We start from the raw sequence: 10753 nt of genomic DNA on the forward strand, positions 1-10753 counted from the left end.
CTGAGAGTTTCTATTTTCTCAAAGGTGATTTTAACTCATTCATCCCTGCATTCAGTTTGGACTTAATCCTACCATTGTTTTGTTTCTTTACCATGCTTTTTTATTGTTTCTTTCTTTCCTTCTTTCTTTTCTTCCTTCTTCATGTATTTGACCTTTTCCCCTGCAGTAGTTGGACAACCATACACTTTATTCCTACTTTTAAAGTCACTGCCCTCATTTTTTTTTTTTTTTGCAATTGTTGAAGTCTGCATTTCCAGTGAAACTAAAGCTTTTGATGCAAATGCAAGGGATCAGTTATAAAGTCATTCAGTACCACTGCTTCAGACAAAACCAAAAAATTCCATTATACCATGTAAAACCAAAAGAACAACTTTAATAAGCTTTTACGGCACTGCAATTACAGGAACATCGACCCATAACATGCAACAAAAATGATTTTGCCTTTTGGACATATTTAACAGATAAACTTGACATTACAAGTAACAGCAACACATTCTACTGAAGAAAACAAATGCAATTTAACTTTCAGGTTAGAAAACGTATCTTCTTACTGCAATCTCAAGTAGCATTTAGAAAGTTTAGTTTTCCCTTTTCTAACCTCTAAAAGATGATATGATTTTTAATGCAATCATACACAACTGTTTTCACATTGGAAATAATCACGAGGAATCAATAGGTTTAGGCTAACTGACTGATTGGTTTTGTTTCCATTGTTAATTTCAAGAGGGCTCCTGCAGTATTGTGGATTTCAGATGGGGAAAATAATCAGACCAGGAGTAAACAGCCTTGGTCTTTAGAGTGGGGGAGGGAACATGCAGCGGCACACGGGGCAGGTGCCTGACTTCTGAAGCCAGATGGACACACACGGCTTGTGGAAATAGTGGTGGCACGGCAGCTCAGTTGCCACCTCCCCCTTCACATATTCGCTACAGCAGATGGGGCAGCACATCTCCTGACCAACTGCGCCATGATCTTCAGTGACCAGGATCTCAGGAAGAGCGTCAATGCTCTCCTTGCTTGCTGGTGGATTGGCCACCTCTACATCCACTGCGAGAGATTCCAAGTGCGCAAGGGCAGTTTCCATTGCCTGGGCCAGGCGTTCTTCAAGTGCCATGTAGGTGAGGAACTGAGGATCCACGTAGGAAATGGCTTCAGCCACTCCTAATCCATCTGCAAATCCATCAAAGAGGCTCCAATCCACTTCTAGGTCTTCGCTCACACTGGAGTCATCTTCAAGGTTGTTGTTTCCATCCAGCATGAATACCCCAGGTTGCATCAACTCGTGACCAGAATCATTATCCCCCTCACTGCTACTGTCATTCTCATTGTACTGGAGCCAAGGAATTTCTCCTTCTTCCAGGGATGCCTGCTCTTCCGGAAGAGATGGTTCTCGAACTTCTTCAAGGTAATTGCTGCCATTGCTGCCAGCACTGGCCCCGGCGCCAGCCCCAGCACTGGCACTAGCACTGGGGCCGGGGCTGGTGCCAGTGCTGGCACTCACCTTAGCCTGTGGAGGTTCCCGCTCTTCTTTCCCCGGCAGAGTCTCCCAGCTTTCACCACTGGAGGACAGGGTTTGCTCTCGGCTTCGATACTTCCGACGCAGAGCAGCAATCCACTCTTTGTCACTGTCAGAGTCTTCGTCGCAGTATTTGTAGTAATCATCACTGTGCGTCCAGAAGTCAGGGTCGGCCATGGTGCGTCGTCGTCTCGGCACCTTTTCTGGTTTCACTTGGTCACTCCTCACTTCCCTTTTGTCTTCAGGGTACTTTGGCTCGGAATAGCCACTTGAACTCTCACCTCTCCCTCTTCTTGCCAGGCTATCCGAGTGGCCTTCATTGTCATTGGCGGTATCCCTCCACCTGGAAGTACTGTGTGGCATATCATCATCATCATCAGTATCAAAAAAAATTTTTGGTTTCACGCAGTTTGGACTTGCCAGGTTTCTGATTTTGGGCCTCACCACAGGTTCCTCTGCACTCTTTGAGGTGTTTTCCCCACCACCACAAATACTCACAGGAGCCCTGCTGGGACGTGCAGGTAAATTTTGCTCCCTTCTCTCCCTCTCCAAGCTGTCACCTTTTGTAGCCACCTTGCCTTCAGCAGAAGACGACTGTGAGGCCACACTACTTTGTGGCAGGAAGTCAGCTCTGCTAGCTGAGCATCTTGCTGCAGGGACTGGGTCTAACTTGTCTCGCTCCTCTCTCACATCACGGCTAAAACTAGAGAACTGTGGAGGTGGCCCAGCCAAAGACCTTGCCCCTTTCTCTGGGTCATACAGCTTATCATCTTTAAACTTGCCAGTTTTCCCTCTCACTGGCGGTCGCTCAACAGGCCCAGCCCCCTCCTCCTCACTATCATCTGCCCCATAAGAGTCAATATGTCCATAGGCCATTCCTCTTCTGCTACCCGAAGCTCTGTACTCTCTTGGCGGATACCTGGAATAGTCCTCATTATTAATATTCAGGTTGGTTCCCGAACTCTCGCTGTCGTCCCAACTACGACGAGTAGTGGAAAATGGCGATCGGCTCCTCTTGGTGGTTTGACTGGGGGCTGATCTGTGCATTGGGACTTTGGAGTTCGTCTTTCTCTGGCTGGCAATCCTTTCCCGCTGGCTCGTGGGTGGCCTGAAACTGACATAAGCATGCCTTCTTCCATACCTCCTACCTGTATTGGACTGATACCCTCCTGTTGGATTGGGCCATACAGGCTTGCTAGATTCCTGACCCATCACTCTGACTTAGGAGGGCTTCCAATACAGCTGGGGCTTGGGCAGGAGGGCTCCTGCTCCCTGCACACGTTTTTGAGATGGGAAAGTAAAATCAGTTTAGAATAAAGGAGCAGGGAGATTTATTTTCACTTCAGCAGGCAGGTAACAGAAAAAATAAGGGGCCTTTAAAATTAGTTTCACTTTCTTCTAAGGCCTGGAGTAGCATTCCAGTGACTGTCAGGTGTAGACCTGGAACACATTTTTAATGTTGGCAAAATGATTACAAGACTGGGTTTGCAGGAAAGCCAGACTTAGAGGAGAATCTGACGGAAGGTTGAGGGGTGACTGGACGCTTGGAAGGTGGTGAAGTACTGTGGAATTGTGCCAACGTGGGAAAAGGAAAGACTGCTGTAGTTTTTTTATGGGATGTCTGCATTTTTCTGAGTGCTGCAGACATACAGGAGAAATGCAAATTGGAATAGAGTGGAAAATACAGATCGCTGTGTGTGCACGAGTGCCTATGTGTCTGTCTATCAAGAGGAGAGGGACAGGTGGAAGGAGACCAGCAATCCTGCAACAGAGGGATGTTTATGTTTGTAGGGGAAAAGGGTATGAGTGTTAGAATGAGACCCATTCTGGATGTGGGTATGAAAATGACAGGCATGGGTGGGGTGGCTTTAGAGGAGAGGGGTGCGTGTATGTATGAGGAAAGGGAAGGTGTTTGTGTGTATAGCTGTATGTGAGGCAGCTGAAACTACAGAAGGATGCCCATGTTTATGTGTATGTCACAGGCAGGAGAGTGTATGGTTAGCAATGGAGAGGAGTGTCTGAGAGTTTGTGTGTGTATGTTAGTCAAAATGGGAGGCAACAATGGAGAAATGTCAGTGTGAGCAAATGCAGCAGGCACAAATGGAAGCGGGGGGTGGGGGGGCGCAGCACTGGAGAGGGATGTGCTTGAGGTGGATGGAACAGAGGCCGGCAATCAAAGAATGATGCCTGCCTGTGTGGATATGGCAAGCAGGGAGGCAGGTGGTGTCCCCATAGAAGGATTTATGTGAGTGTGAGTGTGTGCACCTCGGGGACCAGCAAAAGAGAGCTGTGTCTGACACACGTGGCAGAGAGAGCAATAGAGGAGAGCATTTGAGAAGGGGGTATGAATGAGCACATGTGGCTACATATGTATGTCACTGGCCAGCGATAGAAGGATGTCCTTATGTGTGTATATGACAGGAAGGAAGAAGGAGGGCAGCCGGAGGGGGTGTGTGAATAGGCATGTGTTCGCGAGAGCACGCAGAGGCCGAGCAGGGAGGGGGCAGGTGCTAGAGGTGTGTATGTGGTAGGTGGATAGAGGAGGGGGAAGGCATGGGAGGGTGTGAGGGTGTGTGAGAGGGTGTGTGCTGCGTGTGCCTGCGCATGCGCGGGGGAGGGGACGCACTGGAACCTTGAGGATGGAGGGGCAAGGAGGGGGCTGCAATGGAAGGCTTCTGTGCGGGGGCGCGTGCTCGCGAGACACGGGGGGGGGGGGGGGGGGGGGGGGACGCAATGTCATCATAAGAGGTGGGAAAAGGCCATCAGCTCAAACGGGAGACCCAAACCGATGTGGCAGGGGAGAGGGAAATGAAAGAAAAGGGCGTGCGTGGGTCTAGTTTTCCCTGAGAATAATTATTTTTTCCTTACAATTTTTTCCCTGGGAACAGTATTTTTACCTAAAAATCTTAACCATTTGCCATTTGGCAAGACAACAGCAAAATATGGGAAGAAAGGCCACGGAGTGCTCCGCAAAGGGGCTGAGGAGGGAATTAGGAAGGAGAGGGGAGGAGAGGCAGGGAGAAGTGGGAGAGGGCCGCGACCACCACTGCCCTCCCAATAGCGATGAAAGCCACTCGAGTGGGGACCGCGCCACACCAAAGGGGTTCCGGCAGCAGAGGATGTGGCCCCAGAACAGGCCGATGGAGGACATGGGCCTCACTCTGCAGCCAGGTCCCGCGTCCGCCCCACCCCTTCCCGAGGGGCGAACCTGAAAAGCAGTTCCCAGGAACCCCCCAAAATCCTCGCCCCCGTGCCCGGCCACTCGCCCCGCGCCCGGCCACTCGCGCCACCGCCAGCGCCCGGATGAATCGAGGAAACAATCAGCCTTTCACTCACCAAGTCCAGAAAGCCACACGCTTTTCAGAGAAGCAGAGCTCTCGGATCTCCGACCGCCACGACCGCCAGAGCCACTGCTCCCGGTCTCGAGCTCCTCCCCCGCCAGACAGCAGCGGGGCAGGCGGCGACTGCGGCGGCGGAAGTGATTGTGAAGTCAGCTGGAGCCCGCCCCCTTGATGTGGCGGGGGCGGCAGCTGCTCTCCACAAATCAGGGTGGGCCCGAAAGCATTATTTCATCTTAAATGGTGAAATCGTCAAGGATACAGAAAAGGGCAGCGAAGAATGTCACACACACCCAGCTTTAACTAATGTTAAACATTTAGCTATGTTCCCTTCTGTTTTTTTTAATAAATAAAATAAAATCTGCAAATTCCTTCTGATTAAGTCCAATGTGAGAGTAATTACGTTACTACATCACATCCTATGTTACGTGTTATGCTTGTACCGAAAGTATTAAAACTGTGAAACTATATTTAGGGTTGCAGTAAGCTTAAATTTTTTTTTAACCTGATGGCTAAAGCAAATTGAAGCTGTTTATGTTGAATTTGTTGCTGCTAATCACAAAACCAAGCTTCGCTATCCAAGAGATCATAAGACACAACACAGGTTCATATTCTGGTATTGCATTGCAGTTAAAAAATACTGTAGTTATGCCCTTTGGATTTATACCATTTTACTGAATTCTGCAGTCTTTAAATTGCGCTTTATAATGGAACTCTAATATTTACAGCCAATGTAAACATTTCCCATGTTCACAACAGCAGCAAAGTTTTGTTCTTACTGGAAACAAAATGCATAATAGAACAAAAATCTTAGGGGTAAAAACATAATAGAAATAAAATGTATAACTTTCAAACCATTAAAGTAATAATATGTGGAACAAAGAAAAAAACTCATTCTTAACAAAGTTCAAGAAATATTGCTCGGGGGGTGCAAAAAAAAAGGATGCAAAAAGAAAACAAAAATGCAGGAATCCAAATGTATCAGCATGCATTATGGGTTAACATCTCCTAATAAAAACCAAACTCTTATTTTGAGCATTTTGTTTTTAAAAGCCAAGTTATATTCTATTTATATGAGTTTCACCTAAAGCAGAAATAGGAATAAAAAATATATGAGAGTAAAATACTAGCAGAAAAAAAGGAGAGAGGGAATGAGGGAAGGAAAGAAGCAAAAAAAAAAAAAAAAAGGAAGGAAAGGAAGGAGGAAAGAAACTCGTAACAATATCAATATCCTAAACATCGAGAACTCAAAGTAAAAAGAACTAAAGACAACAAAACAGGTTGTTTTATTCACTGAGAAAGATATGACAAGCTGGTGGTGTGTGCCCGTAGTCCCAACTACTGAGGCAGGAGGATTGTGTGAGCCCAGGAGGTTGAGGCTGAAGTGAGTGAAGATCATGCCACTGCACTCCAGCCTGGACAACCAAGCAAGATGCTGTCTCAAAATGATGATAATAATAATAATAATAGAACTTCATTGGTGAGAAATCTGAAACTATCAAATTTTTTTAATGGAGATACATTTTCATCTAGCAGTTCTACTTCTAGTCAATTGCTCTATTGTGTATTCTATTGAGACACACAAGTGGGGAAAGATATGTGAATAGGAGTGTAGCAATATAAGGCAAACAACTTTAATTCTCCTCAACAAATAAATTGTTTAAATTTATTTAAACATGTTGCATGGTGGCTCATGTACAGACATGGTGGTTGACACCTGTAATCGCAGCACTTTGGGAGACCAAGGCAGGAGGATTGCTTGAGCCCAGGAGTTCGAGACCAGCCTGGACAATATGGTGAAACGCCATCTCTACAAAAGAATGTAAAAATTTCCCTGGCGCAATGGTACGTGCCTGTAGTCCCAGCTACTTGGGAGGCTGAGGTGGGAGAATCACTTGAGCCCAGGAGGTTGAGGCTGCAGTGAGCCAAGATTGCACCACTGCAATCCAGCCTGGGCAATAGAGTCAGACCCTGTCTCAAAAAAAAAAAAAAAAAAAGAAGAAGAAAGAAATAAGGCAAGTATATATGTACTGGTCTAATATAAATATATTAAGTGAAAAAAGCATGTTGCAGAACAGTGCATTTAAAAAAAAAAGATATGATAGTCACAAAAATTTATGTGCCAAACAATGTAGTTTCAAAATATATAAAGCAAATACTGTTAGAAATATAAAGAGAGATCAGAAAGTCTGCAATTATAGTGGGAAACTTCACCTCATTTCTTACGGTATAGGTAAATCAAACAGACTGCAAAATAAATAACGATATGAGGAAATGGGACAATACAATACACCGAATGTATATGTATTTTTGTTTTTTCGAGACAGAGTCTTGCTCTGTCACCCAGCTGGAGTACAGTGGTAAAATCTTGGCTCACTGCAGCCTCCACCTCCCGAGTTCAAGCAGTTCTCCTGCCTCAGCCTTCTGAGTTGCTGGGACTACAGGTGCCCACCACCACACCCAGCTAGTTTTTGTATTTTTTAGTAGAGATGGGGTTTCACCATGTTGACCAGGCTAGTCTCGAACTCCTGATCTCAAGCAATCCACCTGCATCAGTCTCCCAAAGTGCTGGAGTTACAAACGTGAGCCACTGTGCCCAGCTTGTATATGTATTTTTGGACTCAAGAGAGGATACATTTTCTTTATAAAAATATTTTTAAATATGTCAATTATACAGAAAAGTAGAGTATAAAATACACATTTGAATGCACCTGTCACATGGATTGAGCAAATTTTATTTTCTCCAGATCCTCAGATCCTTCTGTTTTGGAAACAAAATAGTACAGATGAAGCCCTCACTTCATCCTATTCACTTGACTTCTCTCTTGAAAATAAGCCTTATTGGAAGTTGATGTGCTCTCGTCTTGTTCATGTTTGTGTGTGTGTGTGTGTGTGTGTGTGTATATATACGTGTGTGTGTGTGTGTATGTATATGTGTATATATGTGCATGTATATATATACATACATATACAGATATATAATATATATTTACATATATATATATCTGTGACCAATATACAATTTTGTTTCATGTATTTAAATTATGCAGATGGTATCATTATAAATATATACTTTTGCAACTTAGATTTTCACTCTATTGTTTTTTGAAACTCAGCAATTTTGATACCTGTAGATCTAAGTCATACATTTTAACTGCTGCGTATTACTGTATATCCAGGAATTGAACTCAGCTCTGCACAAAGTGGACGTAATAGACATCTAAGGAACTCTCCACCCCGAATCAACAGAATATACATTTTTTTCAGCACCACACCACACCTATTCCAAAATTGACCACATAGTTGGAAGTAAAGCTCTCCTCAGCAAATGTAAAAGAACAGAAATTATAACAAACTGTCTCTCAGACCACAGTACAATCAAACTAGAACTCAGGATTAAGAAACTCACTCAAAACCACTCAACTACATGGAAACTGAACAACCTGCTCCTGAATGACTACTGGGTACATAATGAAATGAAGGCAGAAATAAAGATGTTCTTTGAAACCAACGAGAACAAAGACACAACATACCAGAATCTCTGGGACACATTCAAAGCAGTGTGTAGAGGGAAATTTATAGCACTAAATGCCCACAAGAGAAAGCAGGAAAGATCCAAAATTGACACCCTAACATCACAATTAAAAGAACTAGAAAAGCAAGAGCAAACACATTCAAAAGCTAGCAGAAGGCTAGAAATAACTAAAATCAGAGCAGAACTGAAGGAAATAGAGACACAAAAAACCCTTCAAAAAATTAATGAATCCAGGAGCTGGTTTTTTGAAAAGATCAACGAAATTGATAGACCGCTAGCAAAACTAATAAAGAAGAAAAGACAGAAGAATCAAATAGATGCAATAAAAATGAAAAAGGGGATATCACCACCGATCCCACAGAAATACAATCTACCATCAGAGAATACTACAAACACCTCTATGCAAATAAACTAGAAAATCTAGAAGAAATGGATAAATTCCTCGACAAATACACCCTCCCAAGACTAAACCAGGAAGAAGTTGAATCTCTGAATAGACCAATAACAGGCTCTGAAATTGTGGCAATAATCAATAGCTTACCAACCAAAAAGAGTCCAGGACCTGATGGATTCACAGCCAAATTCTACCAGAGGTACAAGGAGGAACTGGTACCATTCCTTCTGAAACTATTCCAATCGATAGAAAAAGAGGGAATCCTCCCTAACACATTTTATGAGGCCAGCATTGTCCTGATACCAAAGCCTGGCAGAGACATAACCAAAAAAGAGAATTTCCGACCAATATCCTTGATGAACATTGATGCAAAAATCCTCAATAAAATACTGGCAAACCGAATCCAGCAGCACATCAAAAAGCTTATCCACCATGATCAAGTGGGCTTCATCCCTGGGATGCAAGGCTGGTTCAACATACACAAATCAATAAATGTAATCCAGCATATAAACAGAACCAAAGACAAAAACCGCATGATTATCTCAATAGATGCAGAAAAGGCCTTTGACAAAATTCAACAACCCTTCATGCTAAAAACTCTCAATAAATTAGGTATTGATGGGATGTATCTCAAAATAATCTATGAGCTATCTATGACAAACCCACAGCCACTATCATATTGAATGGGCAAAAACTGGAAGCATTCCCTTTGAAATCTGGCACAAGACAGGGATGCCCTCTCTCACCGCTCCTATTCGACATAGTGCTGGAAGTTCTGGCCAGGGCAATCGGGCAGGAGAAGGAAATAAAGGGTATTCAATTAAGAAAAGAGGAAGTCAAATTGTCCCTGTTTGCAGATGACATGATTGTATATCTAGAAAACCCCATTGTCTCAGCCCCAAATCTCCTTAAGCTGATTAGCAACTTCAGCAAAGTCTCAGGGTACAAAATCAATGTACAAAAATCACAGGCATTCTTGTACACCAGTCACAGACAAACAGAGAGCCAAATCATGAGTGAACTCCCATTCACAATTGCTTCAAAGAGAATAAAATACCTAGGAGTCCAACTTACAAGGGATGTGAAGGACTTCTTCAATGAGAACTACAAACCACTGCTCAATGAAATAAAAGAGGATACAAACAAATGGAAGAACATTCCATGCTCACGGGTTGGAAGAATCAATATCATGAAAATGGCCATACTGCCCAAGGTAATTTATAGATTCATTGCCATCCCCATCAAGCTACCAATGACTTTCTTCACAGAATTGGAAAAAACTACTTTAAAGTTCATATGGAACCAAAAAAGAGCCCACATCGCCAAGTCAATCCTAAGCCAAAAGAACAAAGCTGGAGGCATCACGCTACCTGACTTCAAACTATACTACAAGGCTACAGTAACCAAAACAGCATGGTACTGGTACCACAACAGAGACATAGATCAATGGAACAGAACAGAGCCCTCAGAAATAATGCCGTGTATCTACAACTATCTGATCTTTGACAAACCTGACAAAAACAAGAAATGGAGAAAGGATTCCCTGTTTAATAAATGGTGCTGGGAAAACTGCCTAGCCATATGTAGAAAGCTGAAACTGGATCCCTTCCTTACACCTTATACAAAAATTAATTCAAGATGGATTAAAGACTTACATGTTAGACCTAAAACCATAAAAACCCTAGAAGAAATCCTAGGCAATACCATTCAGGACATAGGCGTGGGCAAGACTTCATGTCTAAAACACAAAAAGCAATGGCAACAAAAGCCAAAATTGACAAATGGGATCTAATTAAACTCAAGAGCTTCTGCACAGCAAAAGAAACTACCATCAGAGTGAATAGGCAGCCTACAAAATGGGAGAAAATTTTCGCAACCTACTCATCTGACAAAGGGCTAATATCCAGAATCTACAATGAACTCAAACAAATTTACAAGAAAAAAACAAACAACCCCATCAAAAAGTGGGC

At 43.4% G+C, this 10753-nt stretch overlaps 1 protein-coding gene across 2 annotated transcripts; it reads right to left on the reverse strand.

Moving 5' to 3' along the window:
- Nucleotides 1-253: 253 nt before the first annotated feature.
- On the reverse strand, nucleotides 254-4973 carry PJA1 (praja ring finger ubiquitin ligase 1). 2 transcript variants are annotated; one of them, XM_032148016.2, is made up of 2 exons: nucleotides 4853-4973; nucleotides 254-2630 (listed from the first exon to the last, which is right to left on the reverse strand). In XM_032148016.2, exon 2 carries the CDS (start codon nucleotides 2561-2563, stop codon nucleotides 794-796), a length of 1770 nt encoding a protein of 589 aa, XP_032003907.1. In that variant the 5' UTR covers nucleotides 2564-2630; nucleotides 4853-4973; the 3' UTR covers nucleotides 254-793. The 2 variants fall into 2 exon arrangements, with proteins under 2 accessions (XP_032003907.1, XP_032003908.1); XM_032148017.2 differs by having other exon boundaries at nucleotides 255-2624.
- Nucleotides 4974-10753: the final 5780 nt, after the last annotated feature.

This window comes from Hylobates moloch, unplaced genomic scaffold (assembly GCF_009828535.3).
Source record: "Hylobates moloch isolate HMO894 unplaced genomic scaffold, HMol_V3 SCAFFOLD_1562, whole genome shotgun sequence".
In the NCBI taxonomy this organism is placed as follows: Eukaryota; Metazoa; Chordata; class Mammalia; order Primates; family Hylobatidae; genus Hylobates; species Hylobates moloch.

Coding starts and splice junctions, on each gene's coding strand:
- PJA1 (XM_032148016.2), bottom strand. CDS start 2,563: ATGCACAGATCAGCCCCCAGTCAAACCACCAAGAGGAGCCGATCGCCA.